Below are 17,674 nucleotides of genomic sequence, written 5' to 3'. Positions count from 1 at the left end.
ACAATCTGGTCATTATATGTCAACTTTCAATATACCTATGCATGCACTGTACCAATTCACATTCACAATCTACCCATATACATATAAGAATATAAGAGGTAACGATTTCAGTGTAACCTCTGAACATAATAGAAATGCACAATCATGAGTGAGAAATAATTATGAAATATGCATCATATTGGAGTTTTGAGTAAATAAAGAACAAAACCTGGGCCCTGACCACAGTTTGAGCCTGTCTGAGAATTCAGTGTTCAGCAGAAAATTTGGACCGAAGAGTGATGAAATAAGAGGAGGATGAAAGAAATATGCAGGAGAAAATGAGAAACACATACAAAATTGTGGTTGGAAAATCTCAAGGAAAGAAGGGCAAATGGTATATCTAGATGTAGATGGGCAAATATACAGAACGGCTCATTACATGCCATACTGTAGAGGATGTATTTTGGATATCAAAAAAAGAAAATAGTTCATAGGAATCTGTACCTTGAAAGCCTTCCTTAACAGTTGAAGCTATTCTAATATTAACTTCCATGGACACAACTTATATACCTTTTGAGTTTCATGCAGGAAGTGTATAAACAGAAAACAAACAAAAAGCTCTTAATAATCTCTCTATTTTTCTTTCTTAGAAGAGGAGCCTGAAATGGCCTCCATGTTCACAGTTACAACTCAGCTCTGCATGAAAGAAAACCTAGCAAGTGTTCAAAGGTTCTAGATGCATTCTTTATTTCACTTAAATTGCTAAATTCAATGCTACAGTTCCTCTTTAGTATTGGTTGTACCGACATAGACTCCAGTTTCCGACCACTCCTCCCCCCAGGGGGGAAAAAACAAGATGATTCAAGTCAGGTAAGCGTGCAGGTCAGGAAACTGGAGCTTCACATCCAAGAACAGTCCAGTGTCCAGGATAATTCTTTGACAGCACTGACACACTTCAGGAGCACAATCATGTTGAAACCACATATTATACTGAGGGACACATTTTCCAATAGTCCAGTTAAGTGTGTTGATTTTCAAGGTAGGTACAGCCAGTAATTCATGCCAGTAAAATCTGAAGGCCTATGAGGTGCCAACTGAATCTCTACAATCACCACGCGACACTGTCTTTCAGAATAAGATGGCAGGAGCTGCCAATTCCTAATGGTCATTAACTTTTTAAGGAAGGTCCTTGAGGTATATATTCATACAAATTCTTTTAGATTATTTTGATTATCCAGACACCATTCTGTAAAATATGGCATGTAATAATAAGAACTCCATATTAAACTGGGTGTGAAGGAGGGGGCTTGCTTGAATTGGCTCAGGATAAGGTCCAATGGCAGAACTTTGTCAACATGGCAATGCACCTTCAAGTCCCTTAAAATCAAGAAATTCTTTGCACCATGATTTATAGCCAGAGCACTATTTCATCATCAACATCAAGTATGGCCATTTTCATGAATAATATAAAAAATAGGTTTAAGTGTCAACTGTGATTAAAATTTTGGTGTTTATTTCTTTCTGCAATAAACTTCATATTCAATATATTTCATAGTCCACAAAATGAACATCCTGATATATTTATGGGCATTAGAATAAATCATATTTTTAAAACTGAACGGTTTCTTTGTGGTAAAATTCAAAGTTTAGAAGGACTCACAGTTTAAAAGTGTTAATTTAGAAAGCAGTAGTCTAATTTTACATTTTCTGTCCTTGCAGATTGTTAGGTATGGATTCTTTAATGTACACAGGGTTGTATTCACCATATATAATGTACATACACTGAATCTTATAAGATTTTGTGTATAAGCTGTATGACTTAGGATCTGGGGAATAAGGCATGTTGAATACTGAAGATTTCTGTTGTTTCAGCAAATATTGCAGTTCCTTAAATGATATGATGATACAAATTCCGTCCCAAGTGCAAACAATATATTATGTGTCCTTGATCTTGCTCCTCTACACTACATGTTCTGGCCTCACACGGCCATCATCAGGTGTATAACACTCACGTTGCTGTCACACTGCACCCAGCCCAAAATTTAACATTTAAAACACTTTCCTTGTTATTATCAACATCTACTTCGTTGATATCTGTCTGGTTTGTAGGTTATTTTACACACGTTAATTTTGACGTTCCTGTAGTAGCACTATAAAATCTTTAGTTCTAATTTTAAAATCTTTTAAAATTTTTCTCTAAATTTAAAATTGTTAGGGTTACTCGCCCTATGTCTAAAGTGCTGCAGTGGCTAGTTCTTGTTTCCACACTGTATAGGTGTTATCCTGTGTGCGTGCTGCTGTTATTCTTTACTACGTGTGACAGCAACATGAGTGTTATACACCTGATGATGGCCATCTGAGGCCAAAACATGTAGTGTGGAGGAGCAAGATCAAGGACACATAATATATTCTTTGCACTTGGGACGGAATTTGTATCATTATATCATTTATCGTATGGAGTGCAACAGGATGCTTAAATATAATAAGATTGCAGTTCCTATTTTCTGGGTTAGTTTCTCAGTGGTGGTTTTCGATTCCCTCATACAACTCAGACAGTATGTGATTGAGAGGTGAAGTTGTAACTGGACAAAGCACAGGAGTGGGTAATATCTAATATAGAGCAACTGCAATGCTTGCCAAACTTACAACATTCAATGTGGCTTAGTCCTGAAATCCAGAGTCATATTATTAAAATCCAGCTGTGAAAACCGAAGGACAAGACTGTAGGACCAATTTCAAGTTTCTTCAGTGTATTTATTTACATAAGAAATATAAGAATTGTAAGAAATGAGGTTTCTGTTTCAGCAGAAACTAGTCACTGTTAAACATAGTTTAACGCCACCAGTAATTCACACTACTTGCAATAACATCTGTACACTCACATACTCACACCCTGGGATAGTTACAGTAATTACAAATTAAGACTGTGGCCTTCATTTCTGACACTGTGTAATCTGATTATCAGTGTCTTGGTGGAGTTTGGTGCTTCCAGCTTCAGGATACAGCCATAAAGATGGAGGCATAAATATTCTCCAAAATGGTGCTCACCTATCAAGCTAGATAATGTTATACCCAAAAGATTAATTTTCATCAATGTGAAAACCTCAAATATAATTTATTAAAATTAATTTACAGGGTCAGAATGCAAAGAAACAACTTCCTAATTGGTAACTTGTACACATAAACAAAAAATTCAAAGTTCATGATGCTTCAAGCCACCCGATATCCTCACAGATGGCATGGCTTACTGGCCAAATCACTACAAAGTATATCAGTTACAGTGACCCACCACTGGGTTGCCCATTCATAAATGTGTTAAAAATAAAAATAATGAACTATGCAGCCCACAATGTCTAAAATTTGAACATGTTATTTTCACTATTAGAAGTGCTTGTTCAGTCTATAGAACATGCTTTTCAGAAGATCCTCCATGCATTATTATTAAATAGTACTGGATTGATATTTCTAATTTGGACTAATCATGTCAATCTTTTCAATCCCTGTCCAAATGGATATTTCTGTGCCACTATACAAATCCTCCCACTGGGAAATAACGTTCATATAACATTAATTGTTTTCTGATAGCATGCAGAAATAACTGAATTGTCACTGCATATTAATCCTTTCAATGTCACCCCATATAAATTCTGTTCTATGTTAGCATGAGTAAGCACCAGGAAGACATACAACATTCATTTGAATGACACTATTATATGCATTTGGTCTCTCTTATAGACAAGGAAATTACAAACAAAGTATATACTATTAAAAGCGTCTTTTGAACCAAATGCCTTAAAAATGTTATATCAGGACAAACTGAAACCAACATAAAACATTATATTTTAAAAAGTGTGCAAGTTGTCTAGTTTAAGAAGACACCCTGTAAGGCACTTCTGAAAGGCTGTATGGTTCATGAAAGACAAATTACCCATGAAAGCCATAAATCTTGGTCCATTAAATCAACAATCTAATTGCTATCTGGTTATGCAAAGAATTATGAATTCATCTTGATATCATGAATATTTAATTTGTGAAGTCACGGCAGCAACTGAAAACGAACCTTGCAAAAACTTTGGGGGCAATTCCTGTATCACTTGGATGTTATCAAAAGTACCAAAAGATATTACACAGAACATCCATGAACTAGGCTGCCTAAAATAAATTTCTAAAACAATATACTTTATGTATAAGAATTCGGTATTGTTATAACCATGTAGGAATGCTCTTTGCATTGCTGCTTTCCTAACTTTCCATCTCCTTGCAAGTAAAACAGTGAACGAAACAAACATAAATGTTATTTCCATAATGTCACAGTGCAGACAGCTGTTCTGACAGACTGTAACATTGAAAGGATTAAGGAATAACATTGGGAATGTCTGATATGGTGAGTTACAATAAAGGAAAATGATTATGGCTTGTTTAATAAATTATCTCAGCATTTCACAACAGCAAAACCATTAACCCATTCACTCAATATGTTTTACGGTGCATCAGATCCAATGCAGTCAAAATATCAGAATACTTGGAAAGACATTATTAAGACTTGATTTATGACCGATTTATGCTTTCTGGTTCATTTAACAATATTTCTGGAACTGCTTACATAATGAACCATTAAAGAAGGACGATCTGTGAATGATGATTGGAAAGGGTGTGGTTGGAAGCAGTCATGGTCTGTTTTAAGGAACTATTCTCGAGACTTTGTGGTTTTCACAGCAGTGGTTATGAGGAGTTCTATCTTCCAGGATATACCACTGTGTAGACTGTTGAGTCAACTGACTAAACAGCATTATATCTGAGAAGATAGAACTATTCAACTATTCTGGAATTTGCCTGGACAGACTGAGGAAAAGTACAAAGAATTAACAGTCAGAACAGCAAGTCTCTGGGATAAAATTCAAATTTAGGTCCTTCTGAATATAAAGGAGTGCTAAGCACTCAACTGCAACATCCTGCAAAATGCAGCTTATGTTACAATTTTAGTCTGGGATGTTAACATTTTCGCCTTAGGTATCACAAAGTGTTTTTTTTTTGTTATGCCGGTCACAGTAGCTTAGCGGTCTAAGGCATGAACTGTCTTCGCTCACTCAGAAGCTGTGGTCATGGGTTCCAATCCCACTCAGGGAATGGATGTTTGGTGTGTGTATGCGTTTTTCTGTGTTTTTGTTGCCCTTTGTTTAGGTAACGGCCTTGCAATGGAACAATCACTCGTCCAAGGAGTCCTACCATCTGTAAAATGATTAAAGGAATAAAATAAAACCTCGACACTCATATAAGGGTATAAGAACAACAGATAAAAAAAAAAATCCCTCTATACAGAGTGTAATTGAGCGGTTCGGATGAACTTTTGGCACGGGTTCTACATACCAAAACAAGAATAAATGTCCATACCAACATGTGTCCTCAAACATAATTTGTGAGTTATAGCTGAAAGAGTACATCTATAATACGAGTATTTGCTCAAAATATCCTCTATGAGATTCAGTGCACACTTTGACACATTTCATCATGGACTGCTGCATCCGTTCAAAGATGCCTGGAAAATTTAAGCCAGTTTCTGTGGATTGGGGAAGAGAGAGGGAGAGAGAGCCATCCCCATACCTGATATGGAGGAGCATGTCCTAGACCAGTGTTCCGCAACCGGTGTGCCGTCACAAGGTGAAAGGTGTGACGCGAACTTTCACCTATTGTAAGAAATTAATTGTCGAATTTAATTAGTTTTATTTTATCCCAGTTACCGTGTTTCATATGCTTGTATTTTATTCTCAGACACTGTACTGATTAAATAAGATGATGCTTTGTTTATTCTTTATTACATGCCATGATTTTTTATGTGCAGTAATGTTGTATTCTAAGAAATTAAACGTAGATTACTCACAGCTGTTGTTATATCATAGTTTTCAGTATTGATCTATTTTTATTTTTCTCGCATCTACGCGGCTTCTTTGATAAACTTGCCGCATGTTCTGTGTACGTGCTTTTTCATAAAACTGCACGGATTAGCAAGGGTTTCCCTGTCTTTTATAACGCTATTTTGGTTATCACGAGAAAAAGTGTTAACGCGAATATTTGAACTTAATGAGAAGGTACATGCATTTTTGACTGTTGAGGGGCATGAGTACGCGGATTTATTTGCAGATGATGAATGGGTATGTAAGTTGGCATATCTTTCCGATATTTTCGTTCACTTCAATGAGCTGAAGAGAAAGATGCAAGGTAGGAACGAAAATAAACTAACTAATATGGATAAGGTATACGGATTTGTAAATAAGCTGAATTTGTGGATACAGAGAATTACAGATGGGTCGTTTGAGATGTTCCCGACTGTATGGCCACTTGCTGACGGCAATAAAGTGGTGATGGACACAATTAAAGAACATTTAGAAATCCTGCAGCAGAAATTCAATAAGTATTTTGGAGAGAGTGTACAAGATTTCGACTGAGTTCGTGATCCATTTGTTGCGAATTCAGAACATCTTCCAGTTAATATACAAGAGGAACTCGCAGATTTAAAAGCAGACAGAACATTGAAACTAAAACTTCTCGAAGTGCCTTTGGACTTCTCGACGTTAACTGAAATTAAGACAGAAAAGAAGAAGCGGCTGAAATCTATCGATGAAGAAATAAGACTTCCGTTGTCAACAATTCCACCAAGGATCAGTCGCCTGTGTGCAGCTATGCAGGCTCAAGTATCACATTGAAGTTATGAGTAGAATTACTGTATTTACTTTAATAGTAAGAGAAGTGTATTTTCTACACTCTACAGTGAATTAAAGTTCATTAATTGTTAATAAAAGCACGAGTCGATTTCTGTTTAATGATAATAAAATAATAATATTATAGTAATAAGTTGATCACGTTACGTATTTATATTAATTGTCTGATATGCGTTTCTGAGGGGAATAACTTTTTGGTGTGCCGTGTTGAGTCATTGATACTTCATGGTGTACCGCGAGTAGAAAAAGGTTGCAGAACACTGTCCTAGACGATGCGGATAGGGATACAGGTGCTAGCATGAGACAGGTGGGGGAAGAGTTAAATGTTTTGCACATGATCATTTGGAGAGTACTGCATGAACAGTTCCTTTACCATTACCATTTTTGAATGCAGGGTCTCATGCCTGCAGATTTTTGGCACAAGAGAACCTTTGTCAGCATCTTGTTCAACAAAGTGGTGAGAAAATCTTTGTTTACAGATGAGGCACATTTAGTAGAGATGGCACCAACAACATTCACGATGAACACCAGTGGGCAAAGGAGAATCCTCATGGTGTAATCAATACTAGACATAACTAGCAGTTCCATACTAACACATGGTCAGAGATTGTTCGTGACTGTTTGGTAGGCCTGCATGTTTTGCCACCTCAGCTTACAGGTAACCACTACTGAGATTTCTTCTTACACGATCTGCCAAAGCTAATGGAAGATGTGGCACTGGCAGTCAGCGCTACATGCCCCATTGTGCCCTGGCATATTTTTTTGCCATGCTGTGCGAGATATTCTGAATATCATCTACCGTGATCAATGGATAGGTACAAAAGGACTGACTACATGACTTCCACACTCACCAGATTTGAATTCTCTGGATTTTTACCTGTGGGAACATGTAAAAACCTTTGCCTATACAGCTCCTGTTAACTACAAACAGACATTTCACTATCACCTTGTGGATGCCTGTCAGACTGTCCGCAACAACCCTGGCATATCTGAATAAATGCAGCAGTCAACAATGAGACATATCAGGGCATGCATTAAATCTCACAGAGAACATTGTATTTATTATAAATGCACTCTTTAAGCTATAAATAATGAATTAAATGTTTATGCTGTTATGGATATTTTTTCCTGTTTTGTTTATATATAAAGAAGTGACATAATGTCCATTCCATATCACTTCCAGTTGCAATAAGTTCATGGAATGCTCATGCAGATGACTTGCATGTACTCCGCTGCAAGAGTATAATAGAGGGGATGGTGCATCATGGTTAGGGATGAGAATGGGGAACAGGTTCTCACCATCAGTAGCATGAATGGTACCACTTTAAAAAGTTACACTCTCGATCTGAAACCCTAAATCTATCCTTTCCCATGGGTATTTTTATGATGGACTATGTATGTTGGTACAGCATAACTTGGTGAAGAATGCTGCATACCACAAAGTTTTGTAATGTGAGGTATGAATAAACCATAAAATTTCAAACTCATTCCTTTTCACTGAGCATCTCTCTTTCAAGCTTCAAGTTCCAGAGATATATCCAGCTACAACTATATGCCAATGGACAAATCATATTCTGACTGCTGACCACATGCACATGCAGCTGAGTGTGTACAATGTTGTAACTGTTGTCCATGATATGTATGCCGTGTCTGTCTTGTAGTGCACTCAGTTTCACCTGTTATTTCACAAAGTTTCGGCAACATGGTGCCATCATCAGGTGCTCCATTTACGTGAATCTATTGCATTGCTTGCCATTATGTCATTGTAAAATTATTTAAAAAATATTTGTCAATTATAATAAATTTTTATACACTAAAATCTTGTTAAGATATCCATCTTATATCTTAGCAAGATTTTAGTGTATAAAAATTTATTATAATTGACGAATATTTTAAAATAATTTTACAATGACATAATGGCAAGCAATGCAATAGATTAACGTAAATAAAGCACCTGATGATGGCACTATGTTGCCGAAACATGTTGTGAAATAACAGGTGAAATTGAGTGCACTACAAGACGGACACGGCATACTCGTACATATCATGGATGAAAATCAATGCAACAGGACGCTAAAATACAACGTTGTAATTGTTGTTATTGTTGTTGCTGCTGCTGTCATTATTGTCGTCATCATCACCACCATTCTTTCTGTCATTCATTTTATTATTAGTTTTATTTATTGATACTTTCTTAAGTACACAGATAATATCTAAAGATAAAAATGAGTGCCTATGATTGGTTGAAAGGAATGCTAAAAGTAAGTGGTTATAGCAAATTTTCAGATACTATGCCGGAATTTCCATGGAGTGATTGAGAACAAACCACTAGAGCTGTAAGCTGAGGCTGCCAACCTCAAAACCTGAAGTGCTAACCAGCCAACTGCTACATTCAGTAAAACGTTTTATATGAAATGAACATTAATGCAGAGTGAAAAGTGGAGTTTGGGAAGACTCTGTGTGAGGAGGAATAATAACAATATTAATGATGATGAGAGAAAAGAGAATAAAGTTGACTATGAGAAGAGTGGTGGGAGGATGAGAACAACAGCAGAAAAAGAAAATTAAGAACAAACTGCAGGAGGAGGAGTTGCTGTGGTGGCAGCATTAGTACCACATTGTTTTATGTAAATCAGTAAGGTGTTTCAAAAATTATTTTCACTGGGGAAACCTGTATGTACTTTGCAACTTAAGTTCTCCTTCACTAAACTTTCTAAAAATTATGAAAGGACAGAAGCACAACATAACAGGTACAACACTGATACAAAGTAGAATACAGGTAAAGCTGTCCCTGTGCTTAACTATTTAAGCACTGCACCATGAAGGCATATGGGGGAGTAGATGTATATATCCATGTTTTCTTGTCCTCAGCATATTTCGAGGTGAGTGGTCAGCTTCACGCTAGAGCCGCTTACTCCTGAGAAAAGAAAACCCCAGTACCACCAACAAAAAGTGATTTAGGTAGACAACAGAAACTCATTAGTATGAATAAACGCAAAATGTTTATTGCACAGAAATTTGACAAAAAGGGGAAACTGTGAAACATTACGTTCTCTATCTCAGGGGTCCTCAAGCTTTTCTGGTTCTAACTAACTAACTACATGGAGCTGAGTCCTTGACAAGCCACGAATAGCTCAGCTACTCAGGAATGTCACTAATTTTATGAGACCCAAAGGTTCATTACTGTGTTCACAAGAGCCCTCCATTGGTCCCTTTCTTGAACCAGATTAAACCAGTCCATACCACCCCATCCTATCTGTCTAAGATCTACCTTAATATTATCCTCCCACCTATGTCTAGGTCTTCTTAGTGGTCTCTTTCCTTCTGGATTCCCCACCAAAATCCTATATGAATTCCCCTTCTCCCCCATTTGTGCTACATGCCCTTCCCATCTCATTCTCCTTGACTTATCATTATAACTATTCTTTGTGAAAAGTACACGTTATGAAGCTCCTCATTTTGCAGTTTTACTTCCTATCACTTCAACCTTCTTCAGTTCAAATATTTTCCTCAGCACCTTGTTCTCAAACACCCTTGTCCCTATGTTCCTTCCTCAATATCATAAGTTTCATAGCCATACAAAACCACAGGCAAAAGTATAGTTTTGTATATTATAATTTGTATGTTTTTAGACAGCAGATGAAAAGACTAAAGGATATTGACCAAATGGTAGAAAGAAGTAACTGAATTCAATCTCCTCCTAATTTGCTCCTGAATTAAATTTTGATTTGTTACTGTCATTCCAAAATATTTGAACCGTGCCACATTTTCAAAGAATCTGCTAGCTTTATCTTTATGTTATGATTTTGTCCTGCATTCTGGTGACAAGTCAGCAACATTTACTTAGTCTTCACTGCATTTACTTCTAGATCAACCTCCTTACTAGCATCAATTAAAGTTTCTGTGTTTTTCTGTACAGTATCTGTGTTATCTCTCAATGGATTTACATTATCAGCATAGACCAACAGCTGATATGTCCCATTTAATTTCAGTCCCACTTGGATTTCCTGGCTCTTCCCAATGACATATTTTAAAGTAAAGTTGAAAAGCAATGATGATAAAATGTCTCCTTGTTTTAGACAATTTTGGGTAGGAAACGAACCAGAGGACATTTTATGTAAACATATTTTAATCGACCTAACTAGTTTCATGGGTACACCAATTCTATAACAATGCTGTACAATACTTCCCTCCTAACTGAATCATAGGCTTTCTTCAAGTCAGTGAGTAGTTGACATACTGTCTCATTGTACTCCATTTTTTTCTAGTATATGATGAATGCAATCCATAATTGATCTGTTATATCAAAACCTACACTAATGATCCCAATAATTTCGCCTAGGAATGGACTTATCCTTGAGAAAACGATGCTGGATAAAATTCTGTATACAGTTGATAACAGTGATATTCCTTGATAATTATCAATTATAATTAATTATAATTGACATTATTATCATCCCCCTTGTAAATTTGTATAATAATGTACTCCTTCCACTGATCAGGCAATTCTTCCTTACTCCAGATAGAATTAATAAGTTTATGGATGTCAGACTGTAATGTTTCTTCTCTGCTTGAATAAAGTTCTGCCCCTAATTTAATCACTACCTGGCAATTTCAACATCAAGAGGACTAGGATCAAGCCCTAATGGCTCATCTGTATGTATTTCTATCTGCCTAACACCGCTAACCCTATGTACAGTCAATAACTGAGAATACTAGTTCTTCCTCCTACATATTCAAAATTTTGTGGGAATCTGCAAGCAGATCACCATTCTCGTCCTCTACTAAGCTACTTCTGAGGTTGGTAACCCTTCTTCAACTCATTTATTCCCCTATAGAGATCTCTAATATTCTTGTTCTTATTGTTTCTTAATTCTGTCTTTCAGATCTTACTTCTTTTTATTTTTGGATCCTGTAACCACTGCAATTTTGCTCATTTCCTATGATCTACTAGTTTTAAACATCCTTTGTTAAACCATGGCATATGTTTCTTCAATTCATAATGACCTAATATATTGATATAGCTTCCCAAGCTCTATTAATACCCACATCATAATCTAAGTTTTCCAAAGCTGCAAACCTATTTGAGATTTCAACTCAATACTGTTCTTTACCCTCTACCTCATTTAATTTCTGGAGACTGTACCCTTCCACATGAAATGTGTGCATTGTTTGTTCACACATTGCCACACTCTAATTTCTCTGGTTCACGGTCAGGAAACCAATAGTAGGTTTTCTGGGGACCAGTGGCATGTCACATTTTACATTACAAATAATGGTCATCAAATACTATTTCTAGCATATCTAAACATATTTATGTAAAATTAATGATACTGTCACTACCAGATATTATGAATATTGTTACTGCAATATATTTGAATATACCTTCTTGCAGTAGTGTACATTGTACATTAATGCATGCCATCTACAGGCTGCTTTATTCAGCTAAACCTAAGCTGGTAGTTCCACATTAATTAGTTTTGTATTGTTATGTCTGCACATCTTTCCTTCCCATATTTATAAGCAACCTCTCAAACATATCTACCACTGTGGAGACTTTTATCTTCCTCTATTCAAGACAGAAACAAAACTGCCCAACAAGTACCAATGTTGAATGTTCATAATTACAATTATGTACCAGGTCATATGATGTCAATTATACTGTGAGGCATAGCTGACTCCCAATACGTGGTATTCTCTTCTTCAAGAACTGGTCTGTCAAACACTTAAATGTTGCACAGAAGAGAGAGGGAGGGAAAGCAGTATGTTCAACACGAATTGTTTCGTTATAAAGAGCGAATATTTTTGCTATTGTGAAGTAACACCTTTTCAGCTATGGTAAAATAAACGAAATATTAACTTCAATTTTTGGCCAAGTATGAACTAGGTTAAGGACAAACACTGCTGTATATCAATGCTGTTCTTTGTAATATAATAACAGGTACAAAATTATGCCCAGCTTCAGTTTATTTCTAGAGCCAATAAGAATTCTATAAGACACTGGATTTAGCAATGTTGATGGGATATGACTAAACAGACCTAGAGCAATATTCAATCTGTTTGGATGGGGGAATTTCTGAACAAATCAGTGGTTGGTTGGTCTGTGGTTTACTAAAAATTCTCTCTCAATCATATTTATAATTTGGATGATGGTATCATATTGTGATGATCTGGTATGCCAACAATGTGGAGAATTTGGCTATTTCTATCTTCAAAGCAAAGTGGCTTGATAGCAGCTTTAAGCCAATATTCAGTATTCTGGATATCAGAACAGTGGGTAGCATCCTACAAATACTAAGTCATCAGAGAGACACTACTCAATCCAGATAAAAGAGCCTCAATACGACTTCTTTTCCTGCCTCAGCCATCTGTTCCACTACCTATCTTTGAATGTAATTGACTATAAAAGCCAAAGTTCTGAAATGTTTCCCTACTGGCCGATTAGAGTGAAGAATTATACAATGCCTTGTGATTCATGAATATAAACATCAAAGTCAGCAGAGACAGGCCGTTCTTCTGTCACTTCACCTTGAAAATGGAGACAGCAAAGTGGCACTGCCCAAAAATGGAAATACAAACGCCATGAAAGGACACATCTTGCCAGGATTAGAAATGGATGCTTCCAAAGTGTAAGCCATGCTTGTACCATTGTCCAGCTGTACTCATAACAGAGATGTGAAAAGTCCTGATAAAACAGCACCTAGCAGATAACATTATCTTGTCTACAAGGATGACTGAAAGTGTGCTCTGTGATAAGAATGTACATCAAATTGCTTCATTGCCTTGTACGACGTGTCACATTTTTGGAATAAATGGTTTCCTTGAAAACCATGAATGGAAACTTCATGAGAGACAGCATTCATGCAAGTCTCAAAAATCTCAACAGATCAATGTGTGCCAGTCAATTTCTGTAGCAGAAAATGTGAATTCACTTTCAAGTTCAAGACCTCCATACAAAAAATTTGTTAAGCAATCTGAATCACTGAGTTTGATTTTCTTCTCATGTTTTTATGAAACAAAGAAGTCACAGAAGAATCAGATGGACAAGGCACATAACATTGATGACAGAAAAAAAACTGGCACAAAAAGAAACTGAATAGAAGACCAGAAGAAAGAGAATCCTTTATACCTAAACATAAATTTTAAAATGCTTTTAGAGAAACAAATTATGAAGATATGAAATGTGTTGAACTGGCACATGATAGAGAGAACAGTTTAATGACTATACACTGTCCAGAGAAGACCCCGCAACACCGAGTTAATTAATTAATATAAGGTTATCTGTGTGTCTAAGGACCACACAATAAAGCATGTTGGAATCATGGAGGTAAAGTAGTTTAAAAACACATTTCTTATGTACATCCTGAAGTTGATAGGGGAGGGGATAGACAGGGATTTAGTAAGATGCTAATCCAAATGTTTCTCTGTGCAAGTCAATGAATCAGATAATCACACCATACACATCCCACTGATCAAATGTCAAGTGCTGCTGCCATATTAAGTGAATAGGCTCTAGTTTCTGCTGTGGGAGCTTTCATACAAAGCACGCATGCTAACAATGAGAAACCTGTGCCATGCTGCACTAATGTACTTACCAATCTTATCATCTCCCTTTACAGCAGTGTCAGCATTAGGTCCCATGATCTGTTGTTCGTTTTGGAAGAGGGGCGAGAGACGTGGAGGGACAACTTACAGCATGTAAGTATATCAAGAGAATTAGAGAGTCAAAGTCAATCTATGACAAGGGCCAATAATTGCAAGGTGGGGTGATTAGATCACAAGCATAACAGGACTGTTGATCTTAATTGTGTTACTGCTAAACATGACAAACATAAATCTGTACAGAACTATTAGGCTTATTTTGGACTCTTATCATGTTAAATACAAATCTGTTAAGTAAATATCTTCAGACATGCCAACCTCTCAATGTGAGCCATCCATATTTTCTGGTAATACCGTCTGTCCTTTTACGAGGCTCGTCCACAAAGTAAGTTTCCCTGGGGCCGTTTACAGAAACAAAACACAATTTCATGGAAATGTTTATTGCAACAGATACAGCAAGTGTTCAGCAATTTTTCAACATAATTACCACCGGAACTGAGACATTCTAACCGCTCACTTCTTTGGGCCCTTTAAGTTGGTTGCCACTGTGTAACCGTCCTCCTTGATCCTACATTGTGCTCCACTTATCACTGTCCTCCCTCTTCCCGTGGATGTCGAGAAGTTAGGTGGGAAGGGAGGAGAATTGTGGTTGTTGGTGCTGGTATGCGAGAGTTCGCTTTCTGTACACACTTAGGTGTCTCGCAAGTAGGTAAAGATGGGAGTATCTGGGTTCTGCTCTGTAACTGGCAGAGGTGAGTTCTTATCCCGGGGTCTTATACGGGTCTGACTCGGGCAGAGCAGGAAGAATCTTTCACTACAATCACACACACCTCTTTAGACCGTTGCACTTAGTAATTATTTAATTCACTTCCGTTCACTGAATACAACGGAAACTAATGTTTACAGTTAATTGTATTTAACATGTAATACTTTCTTTTCTGAAGGAACGTAGTGGTAAATTTGAAATTGACTTCGCTGAAAGTTGGATGAAGACTCGAGGTGGAATGCACTCTCTCCGAATCCTGAGGTCCACGAACCACAGACTCCAAGAGAAATCCACTCCTCCACTTTTGCCACTGGTTAAGTTTTCAAACTAGGAGGTTCCCTAAATTTTGAATTTCCAATCATGTTGCTTTGCTATGTGATTCTGGCAGATGCTGACCTGACGCTAAGGTTGAAAGCCCCTTGATGCATTACAATCAGGGTATGAGGCTACGGCCGTCCCACTTATAAGTTATAGCTTTTTCCAAGCTGTCACCTCTCAAATTCTCAAAGACTTTCCGACTTTGCTGAAACTGTCAGAATTCCAGGAAAGTACCAGATGTTACTTCCTGTCCACATAGCAAAACTGGAACTATGTCCCTTCTGCGTGTAAGAGTTGACTATCTGCCGGATCTCTTTGTTTGTAATTTTGTAATCTTAACTTAATTTAGATTTAATTAAAACAAAGAGTCCACAAATTAGAATGAACGGTTACAACATCTGTCATACCATGGGACCAACTTTTGAATACCTGTGTCGTAGAAGTCTGCCGCCTGGGACTGGAATCCCTGTGTGACAACCATCTCCGCCTCTCTGTCATTCTCAAAACGCTGACGCTGACCGGACAGGAATTTCTTGTGTAGGAAGAGATGGAAATCACTGGGAGCGAGGTCTGGGCTGTAGGGTGGATGATTGAACACCTCCCAGCTGAACTCCTGCAGGAGACTTGCTGTCCGTCGAGCCATGTGTGGCCTAGCGTTATCGTGCAGGAAGACAATACCGGCACTAAGCATCCCGCGCCGCTTGTTCTGAATGGCCCGTCGCAATTTCTGCAGTGTTTCACAGTAACCCTCAGCATTCACCGTTTCACCGGTGGTTAGGAAGTTGACGTGGAGAACGCCCAGTCTGTCCCTGAATACCGTGCACATCACTTTCCGCGCCGACGTCTGCTTGAATTTCGTCTTACAGGGAGATCCACTGTGATGCCAACGCATTGACCGCTGCTTGGTTTCTGGGGTAATGTGTGCAATCCACGTTTCATCACCTGTGATGATCCGGTCCAGAAACTCGTCGCCGTCATCATGGTACCGCTGCAGAAATGTCAATGCTGACTCCATGCGCTCTGTTTTGTCTTCTGGTATCAGTTGCTTCGGCACCCACCTGGCGCACAATTTCCTGAACAGGTGCTCCGTAACAATTTTGTGCAACAAGGAGCGGGAAATCTGCGGGACATGACTGCTGAGTTCCGTAATTGTGACGCGACGATTCTCCATAATGCGTTCCCGCACAGGCTCCACCAGGTCATCTGTAATGATGGACGGCCGCCCACTGCGCTTCTCATCGGGCACACTTTGTCGACCTGCTGAAAATTGTCTGCAACAGCGACGCACCATCTGCTAGCTCATGACGTTAGGCCCATAGACCCGGCACAGCTCACGATGAATTTCGATCGGCGCTATGCTCTGTGCATTCAAAAACTTTATCATTGACCGCACTTCACAGTCGGCAGGAGCTGAAATAAGAGTCCCCATCATTAACAGCTGCAACGATGCTACTGTGGGAACGCGGGAAATTCCGTTAGTCCATGCGCCATGCTACGCCATTGGTCTATCACGTAGATCACGTACGCGCAGTCGCTTCGCGCAATATAGAGGATATAGTGTGTGCTAGCTGTGGGACAAGTGGGAAACTTGCTTTGTGGACGTGCTACGTACTACAACATTCTGAATTATGTTTTTAGATACAAACATTTTTATTATGTGCCATAAAGCTTCATAAGCAGTATATCTTTTCAACTCTGAACACAAAAGCCTAAGTAATGAAGGATTATTTCTTTCAGAATGTCATCACACTAATACTGTTCTTTAACCGCATAAAAACATAAAATAAAAGAAGAAAAAATGTTTTATTCCATACCCAAATCTATTAAGCATCAATTCTTTTGGCCCTGCTAAAACTGTAGGTGTATAACTTTTTACCGATTTTTTTCAACAAATGGGAAAGAATATTATTAATTTAAATGGTGTGAAAATAACATTTTATAAGTGCGCCATGTCTATCTGTCAATCTGTCTGTGGCACGTTCCAACTCCTTTCAACCTGGTGTCGCAACTGGATAAAAGACTCTAAATAAAACTTGGTTATAACATAGCATTCTGGGTATTGTAATAAGGTGGGAATGATATGCAGTCATATGAACTTCTACATTTATACTGTTATATTTCTACAAGATTGAAAACAGTTTTTCAGACAAAAGTTATAGAAAATTGGGTAAACATTTCATGCTTCATATTTATTAGAAGAACACTATCTTCCCCTTCTTAAAAATCAGGAATATGTAACCATTCACATCCAGAGATTTGTTTAGAAATAAATTTTGAAGAACCTAATTTCACA

The 17,674-nt window shown here is 37.6% G+C and overlaps 1 protein-coding gene across 3 annotated transcripts in view; it reads right to left on the bottom strand.

Annotated features, from left to right (window-relative positions):
• LOC111872495 (protein turtle) overlaps positions 1-17,674 on the bottom strand; it is a 480,259-nt gene that overhangs the window by 81,777 nt on the left and 380,808 nt on the right. The window contains exon 1 of one of the 3 annotated variants that reach the window (XM_033754724.1): positions 14,291-14,442. The exons of the other annotated variants lie outside the window; for them this stretch is intronic. Within the exon in view, the coding sequence (XP_033610615.1) occupies positions 14,291-14,336 (46 nt within the window). The 5' untranslated portion in view covers positions 14,337-14,442. Of the gene's footprint in view, positions 1-14,290; positions 14,443-17,674 lie in introns of those variants that run through there. 3 annotated transcript variants of the gene reach the window in all.

The sequence above is a fragment of the Cryptotermes secundus genome, unplaced genomic scaffold (genome assembly GCF_002891405.2).
Source record: "Cryptotermes secundus unplaced genomic scaffold, Csec_1.0 scaffold537, whole genome shotgun sequence".
Lineage (NCBI taxonomy): Eukaryota > Metazoa > Arthropoda > Insecta > Blattodea > Kalotermitidae > Cryptotermes > Cryptotermes secundus.
This window is presented reverse-complemented; position numbering and strand designations above follow the sequence as displayed.